The sequence below is a fragment of the Neoarius graeffei genome, chromosome 4 (genome assembly GCF_027579695.1).
Source record: "Neoarius graeffei isolate fNeoGra1 chromosome 4, fNeoGra1.pri, whole genome shotgun sequence".
Classification (NCBI taxonomy): domain Eukaryota; kingdom Metazoa; phylum Chordata; class Actinopteri; order Siluriformes; family Ariidae; genus Neoarius; species Neoarius graeffei.
The window spans coordinates 61,126,183-61,143,330 of record NC_083572.1 but is presented as its reverse complement, the minus strand read 5'-3'; the positions used below and the strand labels follow the sequence as shown (position 1 = coordinate 61,143,330).

The 17,148-nt window shown below is 43.7% G+C and overlaps 1 protein-coding gene across 1 annotated transcript in view; it reads left to right on the top strand.

The window, feature by feature from the left end:
* Positions 1–6,766: 6,766 nt before the first annotated feature.
* LOC132885114 (membrane-associated guanylate kinase, WW and PDZ domain-containing protein 3) overlaps positions 6,767–17,148 on the top strand; it is a 301,407-nt gene continuing 291,025 nt past the window's right edge. Inside the window, exon 1 of the mRNA XM_060919435.1 lies at positions 6,767–7,873. Within this exon, the coding sequence (XP_060775418.1) occupies positions 7,567–7,873 (307 nt within the window). The 5' untranslated portion in view covers positions 6,767–7,566. The remainder of the gene's footprint in view (positions 7,874–17,148) is intronic.

Below are 17,148 nucleotides of genomic sequence, written 5' to 3'. Positions count from 1 at the left end.
TGCTAAGTGTATACACTAAAGCTTCATTTTCCTACTGCTGAATGGTGATACTACAAAGTGTTAACTTTTTTGCAGACGAGAGAAATGCAGCTGCTCAGTTAGCAAGGTAGCGCTTTTGTAGCAGCATGACTGAATCAGGTCAAAACAGTGGCACACAAAAAAAGAAAAGTTCTGGCTGGCTTAAAAAAAAAAAAAAGTTTGGACACATTTACATCCCACTAAACGCTCCATCTGACAGTTTTCATTCCAGACTTGTGGGTGAAGTGCTGTGCAGGATATTCTGGGGATGGGATCAAAGCTCCTACCTCAGTCTGCTGCTAAACCATGCTGCGGTGTCATCAATAATGCATGCATACACCCAGTTCGCTGTGGGTTTTATTACCCTCATCAACCAGCCACATACTGCACTCTTCCTATATAACCGGGGGGATATTTATACAAACTTTCCCTGCACTACATGAAAGTTCAAGAGGGACAGTAAATGCAGTGCAATTACATAGTTTGAGCAGCCGGAGATCTACAACCATGTGAAATGTGTCAGTGTAATACCCCTAAATGATTTAAGTTATAAGTGCGCAATAACAGCTGAACTAGTTCTTGACTCTCCAGCATTCAGACTTTCTATTTCAATCCCCCCCACACACTTTTTTTTTTTTTAAATGTGAAACACACACTGCTATGGATGACTCCAGGTGCCTGTTGAGTGAAACGCAGTTAAATTTAAGCCCTTGGCTTTGAGAGGAGAGGGGATGTGCTCTGAAGGTCTTAAATTCAGCTTGTCTTTACATGTCTTTAATTAAGCAGAAGATTAAGTTAATTTACAGAGTGCCAAATGAAATCAGCAGAGGTTTGTCTGGGTGCCAGTGAAGTGCCTCATTAAATCACTGCAAATTTTGAAGGACCAGGAGGTTTGGTGTGAAAAAGTAGTGTTACTGCAGTGGACCACAAGGTGGTGCTCTGGAGAGATTTATTTATCTGGGCTTCATTATGGTTCATGATACCCAATGTAATACTTTTTTTGCTTTTCAGGGTTAGTAGCGGCTATAAATATCCACAATCAAGGGATGCTAACCCCTGACTGTGGGTAAGTAGGCTGCCCTCTTCTGTACTTGCGTCCCCCAGTGGCAATGGCGCATAGTGGACTCTTGAGAGACGCATAGCTGCTACGTCGTATGTCAGTGGGCTGACCCAAACTGGGACTGACCTGTAGATGGATCCTTAGCAGGCCTCCGGTGGCTTTCAGGCTGTGAAGAAGTTGCCGTGACGTGCTTAAGCTCATTCAAGCCGAGCGCTATGGTACTCCCATGTTTTCACTGTCGAATCACTGGCAGGAGAGGGTTGTTTTCTTAGCTGGTTTCTGGTGGCTTTCAGGCTGGAATGTTGTTACCATAGTGTGCTTAAACTCATTCAAGCCGAGTGCTAAGGTACTCCCATGTATTTCTTCACAGACAGGCAAGCACCGCAGATACTGTCAGGGGAAGGGACATGGACCCTGTACCATGTGTCAACCGTTGGGGCTCTGGGATGGACCTGGCGTGTGATATCCCAGCCTCTTCCACTCGACATTTTTTGTGGCATGGGCACTTGTACCGTGGTGGGCACCAGGGGACTCCACACGCCTATTGACCTGAGTGGACACTGCTCCCCCTGCCCTGCAACGTTTGCTGGTGGAGCGGTCTTCACCAGTAATACTTCTGGGAGGGGACAATTAACTATATAAAAAAAAAAAAAATTGGTAAATAAATCAGATAAAGGATCGAATAAATAGCCACAGGCTAGTACCAGTCAAACATTTTACACACCATATGGAACACATTAGGAATTATGTGGTAAATGAAAAAGTGTTGGGGAAAAAAAAAATAGTTTCATATTTTAGATTCTTCAAAGTAGCCAGCGTTTACCTTGATGATGTTTTGTACACTATTGGTATCATCTTAACCAGCTTCATGAGGTAGTCACCTGGAATGCTTTTCAATTAACGGTTGTGCCTCGTCAAAAGTTAATTAGTACAATTTCTTGCTTTCTTAATGTGTATTAGATCAAGCAGTAAACAATAATAATACAGTCAATAGCCCTGTTACACAATTGGAGTAATCCATCTCATCTCATCTATTATCTCTAGCCACTTTATCCTGTTCTACAGGGTCGCAGGCAAGCTATTATGTCAAAAACTGCTCAACTTATAAATTAATGGCATTTAGCAGACACTCTTATCCAAAAGGACGTACAACATACCCGGAGCAGTTGGGGGCGAGGTGCCTGATGGTCCAGAGAATCGAACCGGTGACCTTTTGGTCCCAGAATCATTAGACCATGGCTTCCCCACAACTAAGTAAAGTGAAACAACAGCCCATCATTACTTTAAGTCTTCTTTCAGCAGATGTCCACATGTGCTGTAGGACCATATTTTAGTACAAATTCTGTATATTTTAGTCAATCTAGTAAAATTTGATCCTCTAAATCATGTTTCACTCATTTTTCATCAAGATAAAATTTTTTTGATCCATGTGTATTGGTAAGGCAAGATGTATATCCCTCTTTGTTGCCTTGAACTTCAAAGATGTACAGAGGGAGCACTCCCAGTGGATGAGAGTGAGGATGAGTTGGCATTAATGATGAGGAAGAAGAGCAACGCTGCATGGAGAAAAAGAGTAAGGAGTGAGGATGATGCTGATGATGATGGAGAACAAGGACATGGGGTGCCAGACATTTTTATCATAGGACGAGTAAACAATGCATTGTTGGAAAAACTTGCATCTTGTTCCACATGCATGCATACATTGTTGGCTATGCAGACTGATGTTTTAAAAATAATGGTTCTTTTTTCTATGAAAATATTTCCCATTGAAAATAAATATTTCAGTAGAAAAAAGTACAAACCCAGTGCAAACATTTTTATTTTACCCAATCGTATCACGGTGGTGCAGTGGTTAGCACTGTTACCTCACATACCCCTTTTCCACCAAATCAGTTCCAGGGCTGATTCGGGGCTGGTGCTGGTTCACAACTTGTTCAACTTGCGAGCCAGCTGAGAACCAGTTTGCTTTTCCATAGCTCGGGGTGCTAAGGGGACCCACGTCATTACGTCACTGTATACGTCAGTTATGTCGCTGTGTTTGCATAAACCTTGGCGCGAACATCGAAGCAACAACAACAACACGGAGAAGAAGAAGAAGCATGCCCCTTTTCCACCAAAGCAGTTTCAGGGCTGGTTCGGGGCCAGTGCTTAGTTTGGAACCGGGTTTTCTGTTTCCACTGACAAAGAACTGGCTCTGGGGCCAGAAAAACCGGTTCCAGGCTAGCACCGACTCTCTGCTGGGCCAGAGGAAAGAACCGCTTACGGCAGCGGAGGGGGCGGAGTTGTTAAGACCAACAACAATAACAAGACCGCAAAAGATCGCCATTTTTAAGCGACGAGAAGCAGCAGCTGTACAAACGCCAAGTCATCCATTATTATTATTGTTGTTGCTGCTGCTGCTTCTTCCGTGTTGTTTTTGCTTCGATATTCGCGCCAAGGTTTATACAAACGTAGCGGTGTAACTGACATATACAGCGATGTAATGACGTGGCTTCCCTTAGCACCGCGAGCTATGGAAAAGCAAACTGGTTCTCAGCTGGCTCGCAAATTGAACGAGTTGTGAACCAGCACCAGCACTGGCTCCAAACCAGCCCTGGAACTGATTTGGTGGAAAAGGGGTAACAGTAAGCAGGTTCCTGGTTCGAATCTGCTGGTTGACTGTGTGGCCTTTCTGTGTTGACTTTGCATGTTCTCCTCATAAGTTTCCTTCCAATGTCCAAAAACATGCAGAGTAGGTCAACTGGGTACTCTAAATTGCCTGTAAATGTGAATGGCTGTCTGTTTCTCTCTGTGTTAGCCCTGTGATAAATTGGAGACCTGTCCAGAGTGTACCCCGCCTCTCAAATAAAATCAGCTGGGATTGGCTCCAGTTCCCCTGTGACCTGCAATGGATCAGAAAATGAATGAGTAGTATCTAATGTGTACCAGAGAGGGTTTAGGACACTGATAGCAGAGCTCCCCGTGTGTGAAGTGTGCAGTGCGAAGGTTCATATTTAAGAGAATATGGTAATGCATCAACCTGGTTTTTGATAGCTTTTGCGACCATACAATGTCTGTACCACCACAGGGCATCCGATTGTATATGCAAGGCAACGTAGCTCATAAACACTTGCCCACCAGACAACATAATTTGTATCTTTATTTACATAAGATAGATGGGTTTTGATTCAAAGCTTATTTTTAATTTGCTTTTTAAAAAATAACATGGGATTATTTACTGACACATTTTATGCTCATCAGGAGCTCTGCTTTTAGGCAATACCTAAATATCTATATTTATTCTATCCACATTCACTGGATATGAGCAATCACGATTGGCTACTCTGCTACTAGGATACCAGCTCATATACTGTGAATAGAGAAAAAATAAATGGTGGAGCGCATCAAGTATTTAAAAGAAACAGAAATAGCTAAAAGAATATAGTTGTCCCCCCCTCCCACCAATATCTCCTGTTACCGGTACACACTCCAGCCCAGTCGCTGGCAGTAATGCATTTTAAGTTGGTTTGCCAACCGCCTAAAGAAGAAGAAGAAAATGGCAGAGTGTGTTACAGAACCAACTGAGGACGAAATAAAAACTCTGCTCAAAAACAAACAAAAAAAAAGCAACAAAATATGGAATAAAAGTATTTGATGGGAAGAATGTGTCTTTTTTATTTTTCAAGAATTATCGCATTTTTCACAAATTGCTCACGTCATTTCACCGGTTTGTTTACATTCTACGTGGAAATTATTTTGTCGGATGTTTTGTACAAAGTTGTCATTTATTGAATTTGCAAAAAACAACAATAAAACTGGTCTGTTTCTCAAAATCCAGTGAATGGGGATAGAATAAAACAGTTATTCCACTCAATCTCGTCGTACATGGCGTATAGCTAACGGTGCTATGCGCCTTGTCGGCTATCAGCTCATGTACGACTCGATTTTGTGGAATATCCATCCATCCATTATCTGTAGCCGCTTATCCTGTTCTACAGGGTCGCTGGAGCCTATCCCAGCTGACTATGGGTGAAAGGCGGGGTACACCCTGGACAAGTCGCCAGGTCATCACAGGGCTGACACATAGACACAGACAACCATTCACACTCACATTCACACCTACGGTCAATTTAGAGTCACCAGTTAACCTAACCTGCATGTCTTTGGACTGTGGGGGAAACCGGAGCACCCGGAGGAAACCCACACGGACATGGGGAGAACATGCAAACTCCGCACAGAAAGGCTGGGCTCGAACCCAAGACCTTCTTGCTGTGAGCCGACAGTGCTCACCACTACACCAATATCTGTTAAGTATTATGCTAAGCTAATTAAAGGTACACCATGTTCCCCTTGCAAAGTAAATTATACATACTTTTATTGATAAGGTACAAATGGTGTACCGTTGATGGCACTACTTCAGTGACAAGGAACCGTAGTACGTCCGTCCATCCGTTATCTGTAGCCGCTTATCCTGTTCTACAGGGTCGCAGGCAAGCTGGATCCTATCCCAGCTGACTATGGGTGAGAAGCGGGGTACACCCTGGACAAGTCGCCAGAGACACATTCACACTTACGGTCGATTTAGGGCAACCATAGAGTACCTTTAGTGCACGCATTTCCAAGTGTATACTTCTCATCTCATCTCATTATCTCTAGCCGCTTTATCCTGTTCTACAGGGTCGCAGGAGCCTATCCCAGCTGACTACGGGTGAAAGGCGGGGTACACCCTGGACAAGTCGCCAGGTCATCACAGGGCTGACACATAGACACAGACAACCATTCACACTCACATTCACACCTACGGTCAATTTAGAGTCACCAGTTAACCTAACCTGCATGTCTTTGGACTGTGGGGGAAACCGGAGCACCCGGAGGAAACCCACGCGGACACGGGGAGAACATGCAAACTCCATACAGAAAGGCCCTTGCCGGCCACGGGGCTCGAACCCGGACCTTCTTGCTGTGAGGCGACAGCGCTAACCACTACACCACTGTGCCGCCCCATGTATACTTCTACTGTGTCAAAATAATATCAGCCGTCTTGTACGTCATTTCCTGTGGTGGTGTTAGCATTGTAGCTACTAACTTGTCTGTAACAGGGTTGCAACTTGACCCCTGACCCTGAATTGTGTATTAGCATGCAGATATCAGAACGCGGCGGCACGGTGGTGTAGTGGTTAGCGCTGTCGCCTCACAGCAAGAAGGTCCGGGTTCGAGCCCCGTGGCCGGCGAGGGCCTTTCTGTGCGGAGTTTGCATGTTCTCCCCGTGTCCGCGTGGGTTTCCTCCGGGTGCTCCGGTTTTCCCCACAGTCCAAAAACATGCAGGTTAGGTTAACTGGTGACTCTAAATTGACCGTAGGTGTGAATGTGAGTGTGAATGGTTGTCTGTGTCTATGTGTCAGCCCTGTGATGACCTGGCGACTTGTCCAGGGTGTACCCTGCCTTTCACCCGTAGTCAGCTGGGATAGGCTCCAGCTTGCCTGCGACCCTGTAGAACAGGATAAAGCGGCTACAGATAATGAGATGAGATGAGATATCAGAACGCTTCTGTAAGGGCGTGTTCCAAATGCTGTACATGCAAATGCTGTAGGATATTGGGTTATACAGTAGTCGTAGCTTTCTCTATAGCACAGCAGCGCGCCACCTGTAGCAGCCGAACCTGCTCTGGGTTTGTATGGGTCTATTTGATCGCAGGGCTGATTTACATAACGCCCGCCAGACAGCCAATCACAGGGCCGCGTCAGCTGCTCTTTACGTGTTTGTTGACAGGCGCGCGCACACACTCTCCCAGACACGCACGCACTCGTCTCACCGGTAGTTGACTGCGTGCGCGCGTCGGAAGCAGCTGGATGAAATCATCGCCTGTGTCGGACTAAACTGCTCTGCGATCAGGAGGAACGTGTGCTGGGGCTGCTGAGAATAAACCGGACAGCAAAATCAGTCGGGGATAATCGGTGGTGTCAGGTGCGTGTGGAGACCGGATGGACGCGGAATGACAGTCGATCCGGCGACAGATGTGATGTGATGTGATGTCATGTCATGTCATGATGGAGCTTTTGAATTTATTAGACTTAATATTTCTAGTGATGTCATTTCAACACCTTGACATTAATGTCATTCTGAGGAGGGTCACTCAGTAGGTGGTAGAAGGCTCTATTCTATTCTATTCTATTCTATTGTAGATGCACAGCCTATATGATGCTTGCTGGTCGACTTGCAGAGCTGCTTTTCACTCCTCTTCAGTTTAACTTGGATAACTTGTTGGGATTGTTTATTCGTAGCGCGTCAACTTAAAATCATAGCCTAGAGCTTTAAATAATAATAATAATAATAATAATAATAATTTATGATCTTGGAGATCTTGATCGCGTGATGTAGGGAGACTCGGTTGTGAGTGATGAAGGTATTGGAGGAGCAACATCTGGACAGCTGTGCGGCGCAGATGTTGGGCTGAAAGCAGAGCACTCGGTTCCTGCTGAAAGCTGAAGTGAGGGAAGCAGAGGAGCAGCATGTCCAAAGCGCTGAAGAGGAAGAAGCACTGGTCAGCCAAAGTGCGTGAGTGCGCCGTGTCGTGGGGAGGCGCGGGCGAGTTCGGTTCCGTGGTCGAGCTGCTCGGAGGAGCTGAACATGGCCTCTTCCCCTTCCTCGGACACATGGACCTGGACGCGCTCGTGTGTCATGTTGGCTCGCTGCCGTACTATGGGGACGTGCTGCTGGAGGTGAACGGCACACCCGTGAGTGGGCTCACCAACCGAGACACACACGCCGTGATCCGGCACTTCAGAGAACCCATCCGCATCAAGACCGTCAAACCAGGTACTATACTCATTTACACACTGATTATCAGTAACACAGTGTGATGTACTATGCTCTCTCTCTCTCTCATTAACTCTTTTCAGGAGAAAGTAGCTGATGCATGCTCAAAAAAAAAAACCCTACTACAAGTTCCGTCGCCAGATGACAGCATGAGCTCATTTGCATATTCATTGAACAGTCATGCTTATTTGTATATCAAAACACACCGCGCAAAGAAGAAATATTTTCTGGAGACACTGAGAATAGAATTGAATCGAATCGAGGTTTACCAGAATAGAAAAGAGCACATTAAAACTTCTTTCTTATTCTTTATTTCCAAGAGACGTCACTTCCGACAGCGAGCTGCCTGATTATGTACTCAGATTTCCACTTGACAGATAGGCGTCATATTTATTTACAGTCTCTTTGCAGTAATTTCTTGTGTTTTGATCAAATCGAGGAAAACAAAACAAAAAAGTATAGGATGGGCGGGACAGTGGTGTAGTGGTTAGCGCTGTCGCCTCACAGCAAGAAGGTCCAGGTTCGAACCCAGCGGCTGACGAGGGCCTTTCTGTGTGGAGTTTGCTTGTTGTCCGCGTGGGTTTCCTCCGGGTGCTCCGGTTTCCCCCACAGTCCAAAGACATGCAGGTTAGGTTAACTGGTGACTCTAAATTGACCGTAGGTGTGAATGGTTGTCTGTGTCTATGTGTCAGCCCTGTGATGACCTGGCGACTTGTCCAGGGTGTACCCCGCCTGTCACCCATAGTCAGCTGGGATAGGCTCCAGCTTGCCTGCGACCCTGTAGAACAGGATAAAGCGGCTAGAGATAATGAGATGAGATGAGATTTCCACCTGACAGATAGGCGTCGTATTTATTTACAGTCTCTTTGCAGTAATTTCTTGTGTTTTGATCAAATCGAGGAAAAACAAAAAGGTATTATAGGCTGGGCAGGACGGTGGTATAGTGGTTAGCACTGTTGCCTCACAGCAAGAAGGTTCTGGGTTCGAGCCCAGCAGCCAGCGAGGGCCTTTCCATGTGGAGTTTGCATGTTCTCCCCATGTCTGTGTGGGTTTCCTCCGGGTGCTCCGGTTTCCCCCACAGTCCAAAGACATGCAGGTTAGGCTAATTGGTGGCTCTAAATTGACCGTAGGTGTGAATGTGAGTACCACGAGTTGGCCTAGTGGTTTGCGTGTCCGCCTCTTGACTGGGAGATCGCGAGTTCTACTCACGGTCGGGTCATACCAAAGACCATCATAAAAATGGTACCTACTGCCGTCTGGCGAGGCACGCTGCAATACAGATGTGAGTGGTTACCAGAAGACTAGACCCCCACTGTAACCCTAGCTATGTAATAGGCAAGAGGCCAAGGGCTATGGAAACGGAGATTGGCGCCGCCCTATGCGCCACATGGCGTGGGAAGGACTTTGACTTTGTGAATGTGAGTTTGAATGGTTGTTTGTCTATGTGTCAGCTCTGTGATGACCTGGTGACTTGTCCAGGGTGTACCCCGCCTCTCGCCCATAGTCAGCTGGGATAGGCTCCAGCTTGCCTGCAACCCTGTACAACAGGATAAGCGGCTACAGATAATGGATGGATGGTATTATAGGATACCAAAAGAAGTCATGTACAGTACAAGGGTGAAAGAATGAAAAAAAGGCGCCATGAAAAACGTCTCGCAAACCTTTCACTGTGTTCGAAAGGAATCGAGAGTCCACATGCTCGTGTTTGCAGCAATCATTTTGTTAAAGGTACGTACATCAACTTTATGGCTCTAAAATCAAAAGTTATCACTGCAGCAGCTCTGACTTGAATCACATACTACACTTCAGCTTACGTTACTGTTGCCAAAATAAGATGATTATTGTTCTTTAGAAGTCTTATTCCGATGTCATGAACCCACAAATGAAAAACTTATAGGCTTCAAGACTTTTGAAAGCTTTCATTTGATTCTTCGTGTAAAACGATGTTTGGACTACCAGAAAATAGGAAATGTCCAGAAACTGTGTGTTCGGAAAGTTGTTGAAATCACTTGAAAATTTTGTCTTTTTTAAGCTGTAAGGGTCCAGTCCAGCACATAAATAAATTTTTTCTTGATATCTCGATTTTGCTTTTGGTTCTAGTCCATTAACATAGTCAGATGTAAAACTTTTTCCACAAAATGATGATGGACACATACTTGGCTTGGACGCCATCTTTGATTGTTGCCCGTCACTTGGAAACCGGAAATGAATCAGGAGGCAAAAAGTCACGTGATTGCAAACAAAGAATTGGGGAAAAAAAAAGTCTTTGGACTTGGAACCACAAACCAAATATTAACGTTATTTACAAAAAGAAGCAGTGGTAGCAAGTAATCGGGAAATAGACATAAAGGAAAACAGCTACGGCTGGAATAACTTGCTTTTATGACTTGTGAATATCATCAAGAAGAGAGCTTAAAATGAAGAACAAAGGAATGTACAGGTGAGACAAAGACAATGGGTGTTTCCCAATGTCAAGGATGTTTCCTTGGGAGGATGGGTGGGTCCTTCAGAAGCTAGGAAAGTGTGCATCATTGAAAAGGTCCCGCCTTGAAGATAGATGCATGCATTGAAATTTTTCCAAACGATGGACATGGGTCTGGGGCAGCATGGTGGTGTAGTGGTTAGCACTCTCGCCTCACAGCAAGAAGGTCTTGGGTTCGAGCCCCGTGGCTGGCGAGGGGCTTTCTGTGCGAAGTTTGCATGTTCTCCCCGTGTCCGCGTGGGTTTCCTCTGGGTGCTCCGGTTTCCTCCACAGTCTAAAGACATGCAGGTTAGGCTAATTGGTGACTCTAAATTGACCGTAGGTGTGAATGTGAGTGTGAATGGTTGTTTGTCTCTATGTGTCGGCCCTGTGATGACCTGGCGACTTGCCCAGGGTGTACCCTGCCTCTCACCCATAGTCAGCTGGGATAGGCTCCAGCTTGCCTGCGACCCTGTAGAACAGGATAAGTGGCTACAGATAATGGATGGATGGACATGGGCCTTGGTAGAATTCAAAGGATCTGAGGCATTGTAATGGGATTTGATGACATGGTGCCCTTGAAATACAGTCGTTAAAGATCCTTCCTTGACATTGAGAAACATCAAAATGGTGGTGATCAGTTGTGAGGTCAGTGATTGGTTGTTGGGAACATAGGCTTAGGCTACATCCACACAACAACGGCAATGAGATTTTTTAAAAAAAATATCGCGTCCACATGGGCAACGGATCAGTAAAATTTCAGGTCCATATGGCAACGCAACGCTTGCTGAAAACAATGCAATACACATGCCACACCACTACGTGCGCTGTAAGACGGTCCCATCGGAGACACCAGAACAATAGAAGAAGTAGACGCATGCACATAAACCCCTTCTTCTGTAGCATTAGCCACATAAAGTTTTGATTATTAATCAGTAGCGTAAAACGAAAGACGCGGAAAGAGGAATGAATGGGGGTAGATGGAAGCCGGTATGCCAACATTCTGATATCCTCCAGAATTCTTTAATGGTCCGGAATAAATTGAATGCTACACGTTGATGGATTACTTTGTTCTTCTACGCCCTTTGTGAGGAATGTATTGTCGGACTTAAACCAACATCTGAAGAGGTGAGATTGCTCCTTTTTTTTTTCCTATTTTTGCTGGCGGGATTGTTTTTGTTTTTGGAAAGCACATGGGCGGTGCGCAGTTTGGTTATACTGCTTACGCAGTGTTTGGACTAAAGACTCTGCCCTAAGGGCTATTCTCTCTCTCTCTCTCTCTCTCTCTCTCTCTCACTTCTCCCTCTATCTCTCTCTCTGTGATGACCTGGCGACTTGTCCAGGGTGTACCCCGCCTTTCGCCCATAGTCAGCTGGAATAGGCTCCAGCTTGCCTGCGACCCTGTAGAACAGGATAAGTGGCTCCAGATAATGGATGGATGGACATGGGCCTTGGTAGAATTCAAAGGATCTGAGGCATTGTAATGGGATTTGATGACATCGTGCCCTTGAAATGCAGCCGTTAAAGATCCTTCCTTGACATTGAGAAACATCAAAATGGTGGTGATCAGTTGTGAGGTCAGTGATTGGTTGTTGGGAACATAGGCTTACTCGAGCACAACTCAGTCAGGCTTTACATCCCAGTGATGAGTCAACAGAACATGATGTGACATGCGCTAGAGAAGTTGTACCAAGTGCAGGACACTCTCTAATGTCTGATCAGATTTGCTCACCAGACTCTTTTTTGAAATAAAGTTGCTAAAGGGGACTAAAAAGTTGCCAGAACTAGCAAAAAAAAGTCATTTGTGATTGTTTTTGTATGGTGTCGTTGTGACAGTCAGTGTAGGCTGGCTGCAGGTTTAGGATGTATGTGTGGACAGTTGTGTTACAGACAATCAGAACATCAGCAGAAAGCTGGTGTCTGAACATGGTTCCAGACACCAATATTTTAGAGATCAATTTTGTCTAAAAATGCAATAGATAGTCCACAAGATCACTAAATAAGAAGGCATTCGAGGGTATTGAATGAATGAAAATGAATGCCTGTGTCACTCAGTAAATTCTAAGTCTAGTGTTGTGTACAACATAGTCAACACATGCAAATTTGTAAGAAATGGACAGGTGAGACAAAATGGGTGTTTCCCAATGTCAAGGATGTTTCCTTGGGAGGATGGGTGGGTCCTTCAGAAGCTAGGAAAGTGTGCGTCATTGAAAAGGTCCCGCCGGGTTTCCTCCAGGTGCTCCGGTTTCCTCCACAGTCCAAAGACATGCAGGTTAGGTTAACTGGTGACTCTAAATTGACCGTAGGTGTGAATGTGAGTGTGAATGGTTGTGTGTCTCTGTGTGTCAGCCCTGTGATGATCTGGTGACCTGTCCAGGCTGTACCCCACCTCTCACCCATAGTCAGCTGGGATAGGCTCCAGCTTGCCCACGACCCTGCACAGGATAAGCAGTTATGGATAATGAATGGATGGGTGGATGGATGGACGTATGGACGTATACTCTTAGAAAGAATCTGTTACAACTGACACAAACTGTGATAAATTCTTACACATCAGTGGGTGAGTTTTGGGAAAATGCTTGTTGCATTCATTTAGACACGTTCACTCCCTGTGTCCGAAATCATTCACTCGTTCACTACTCCCTACTCCCTATATAGGGAATTACTATATAGAAGACTATATAGCGAGCTCATTGTTAAAATGAAAAAACACTTTCGGACACTAGTCCGTCACACTGTTATTTACGTCATTACTGTCACACAGTTAAAACGTGCCAGATCAGTCGGCTGGTGGGTTTTCAAAATAATAAATACATGCATGTATTTTTGTGAGAAATCCATATTATACTGAGTGTATTTCCCTCATTAATCAATACAAAGTACCTGCATCTTTCAGTTTTTTTAAATCAAGGCTGAATAATTTCTTCTTTGTCGCTGCCTTTTATAAAATCAAATTTGAGACTTTTAATTTGATTTCTTTCAGCACAACTGCAATGCATGATGGGATATATTGCTTTGGTTAGTCACCATCGGTTGTACACTACTTTTCGTGATGCATTGTGGGATACTTTTGGTATTTTTCCTCCCGCTGTTAATGTTATAGTCATGTTGTCTGTTGTCGCCCAAATGAGGATGGGTTCCCTTTTGAGTCTGGTTCCTCTCGAGGTTTCTTCCTCATGTCATCTGGGGGAGTTTTTCCTTGCCACCATCACCACAGGCTTGCTCATTGGGGATAGATTAGGGATAAAATTAGCTCATGTTTTAAGTCGTTCAAATTCTGTAAAGCTGCTTTGCGACAATGTCTATTATTAAAAGCGCTATACAGATAAACTTGACTTGACTTAAACCTAAACCAAACCTCAGAATCTTTGAAATGGGTAAGAAATTAAAGTATATAAATAAACTTGACTTGACTTGACTACTTTGAGTGCACTATGTAGGGTGTGATAATTCTCAATATCGTTTCGGAAAGCACTACAAAATGGCGTCCTCACTATATAGTGCCCTATATAGTGAGTAGGGAGCGATTTTGGACACAGGGACTGGGTTCAATTTTTTTAACACAGTGACTGTGTCAGGAAGGTTATCACGAAGATGTGTAAACATCTGTAATATTAACACATTATGTGCTGTCCTTGGCTACACACATTGTGTTAAAAAACATGCCTAAAATCCAACACAAAAAAGTGTTATTTGACAAAATTAGTTAATGACAATAATCTGCTATTTATGACTTCAGCACATTAATTATCAACACATTTTTTATCATGAAGTATTAACAATAAGATTCTCAGAAATCAAACTGCAGAATATAACAATACAAATTCATAGAATAGAATTTCATAGAATTTCAGCAATAATAAAGGAACTATCTGACAGGACAAAACAGTTCTTTTTCCAATTTCATTACCAACATGACACATAAATACACCTTCTACATTGCACTTATTTAAAAAATTTGTATTTTAGATTGATATAGCTCTGATCATCCAAGGACTCAGGAATCACTGGCCGAGGATCACCTTCAGATTGGTCCATTTACCGCATAACAAATGAATAAAATGTTATTGATTGTTTCGAGGCGGCACGGTGGTGTAGTGGTTAGCGCTGTCGCCTCACAGCAAGAAGGTCCTGGGTTCGAGCCCCGGGGCCGGCGAGGGCCTTTCTGTGTGGAGTTTGCATGTTCTCCCCGTGTCCGCGTGGGTTTCCTCCGGGTGCTCCGGTTTCCCCCAAAGACATGCAGGTTAGGTTAACTGGTGACTCTAAATTGACCGTAGGTGTGAATGGTTGTCTGTGTCTATGTGTCAGCCCTGTGATGACCTGGCGACTTGTCCAGGATGTACCCCGTCTTTCGCCCGTAGTCAGCTGGGATAGGCTCCAGCTTGCCTGCGACCCTGTAGAAGGATAAAGCGGCTAGAGATATTGAGATGAGATGATGCTGAATAATTAGTAGACATTATAGTTCTAGTCAGGCTCTTTAATAATACCAAGTACAAACTACTGTAAATGCTAATAAAAATGGCACACAACTAGATAAAATATCTCACAAGTTAAATTGTCATCTTGCAAGTTGAGCAACAATACTTAAAAAAAAAATCTCCCTGCTGTGTTTGTGCCAATTAGCTGCCTGTGCTATTTTGACATTAAATTTGCAAATTTGTCTAAAGTTAATACCAAATAAAATACACGGTCGAACAGTTCTGTTAGAAACCAAACTAAACCAGCATTAAAAATAAAAGCAGCAGAATATCGTTTCAGCATGTAAATATACAGTACTATGCAAAAGTCTTAGGCACCCTTTTTTTTCATACAAACTTTGTTATAGATTTCTATTTTCTGACTTAAATCAGTACAAAAATATTTTAGAGTTCTAAACGTTCGTTTTCCAGCACAAAGTTAAATGTTACAGGAATTTTTTTTTTTGTATCTGAGCAGCATATTACATAAGTGAGCACTTTTCAGATGAAAAAAGAAAACATAATGAAGGCTGCTGGGTTTTGCTGCATAATTAAGAAGCGAGTGTGACAGTCAAAGTGTCCAGAAGAACTGTGGCTGGTTCTGTAAGCTGCTCAGTAAAACCTACAGCTCATTTCCTTATAAAACTGCACTCACTGTACCTGAGACTACTATTTAAAAAAAAACAAAAACAAAGGGTCATCTCAGACCAAATATTGACTTTGTTTCATTTATTATAGCATATTGCCGTTTATAGTATTTTTTTTTTTTTTACGTTGAAACATTTAATTTCATTATTTTTAAGACGGGGCGGCGCGGTGGTGTAGTGGTTAGCGCTGTCGCCTCACAGCAAGAAGGTCCGGGTTCGAGCCCCGTGGCCAACGAGGGCCTTTCTGTGTGGAGTTTGCATGTTCTCCCCGTGTCCGCGTGGGTTTCCTCCGGGTGCTCCAGTTTCCCCCACAGTCCAAAGACATGCAGGTTAGGCTAACTGGTGACTCTAAATTGACCGTAGGTGTGAATGTGAGTGTGAATGGTTGTCTGTGTCTATGTGTCAGCCCTGTGATGACCTGGCGACTTGTCCAGGGTGTACCCCGCCTTTCGACCGTAGTCAGCTGGGATAGGCTCCAGCTTGCCTGCGACCCTGTAGAAGGATAAAGCGGCTAGAGATAATGAGATGAGATGAGATTTTTAAGACATTTTTGGTCTGCAGCATTTCTTTACATGTGCCTAAGACTTTTGCACAGGACTGTACATTAAGAAATGATTTCAAGTACAACTTACTTGAAGAAATTTTCCAGCTGTCACCGGCGAGAATCCTCTCCCCGTCAAAATGATGGTTTCGATGCTATACAAGTCTAATGATGCTTCTCGCACATTCCAGCCAAGCTTACAGACCTCCCAAGTGACCCGCATCTGGCGAATCAGACCAGTGAAATGATATTCAAACCAGCTGACCCACCAAGATATGAGAACCTGCATCAGAAAAATCTCAAGAGTAATGTCAAATGATCTGTCAGGATTTTTCCCAGCTTAAACTTGCTGGCAAGTGTTAAAACAAGTACATGTATACACACTCGCCAGCCACTTTAATAGGAACTTGTTCTTGATTCTAAGATTCCTGTTCTTGGCTGGCAGCAGTGGAACCCAGTGTGGTCTTCTGCTGTTACATGCTGAGATGCTTTTCTGCTCACCACGGTTGTAATGAGTTGCTATGAGTTAGTATATATGTTTACTACTGAGGGTTGTAAGTCAATAGTGATGAGCTTCGAAAGGGTTGGCATTAGCAGTGCTGTTTACATCGTCTCTGAGAAACGGGGAGGTTGTTCAGAGGCGTTTAATGACCACAGCTGCAGATTTTTTTTAGTGATTCACATAGTCAAGTGATTTATAATAAAAATATGATATTTGATGTACAACAGTATACAATTAAATGAAAATGAAATGGCAAGTCGATGTCATTAGCAGACTATGTGCTGGCTGGTGTTCAGCTAAATCCAGTAGCTCATGCATTAAAAACCAAAACCTGACACTGAGTTTGTGTAGAGCACATCAGTCTACACATATTGTGCTGAATGTTGTGAACAAATTCACAGGTTGTGTTAATTTTAAAACTATAACCAAATTTTTTTTTACACATAACTATGTGTAAAAAAAAAAAAAAAAAGCTGAATTCTTCCAAAACAGTTTTATTTAACATTGACACAAAATGTGTAAACTAGAGTGATATTTTCCTACAGAAATTAATTTTTCTACACATTCCATCTATGAGTATATAGTCAACATTTTCAGCAGTGTTTGTAATGCATACTAGGTTCAATGAAATTCAACTCAATTCAGTGCTATTTTTATAGTGCTTTTA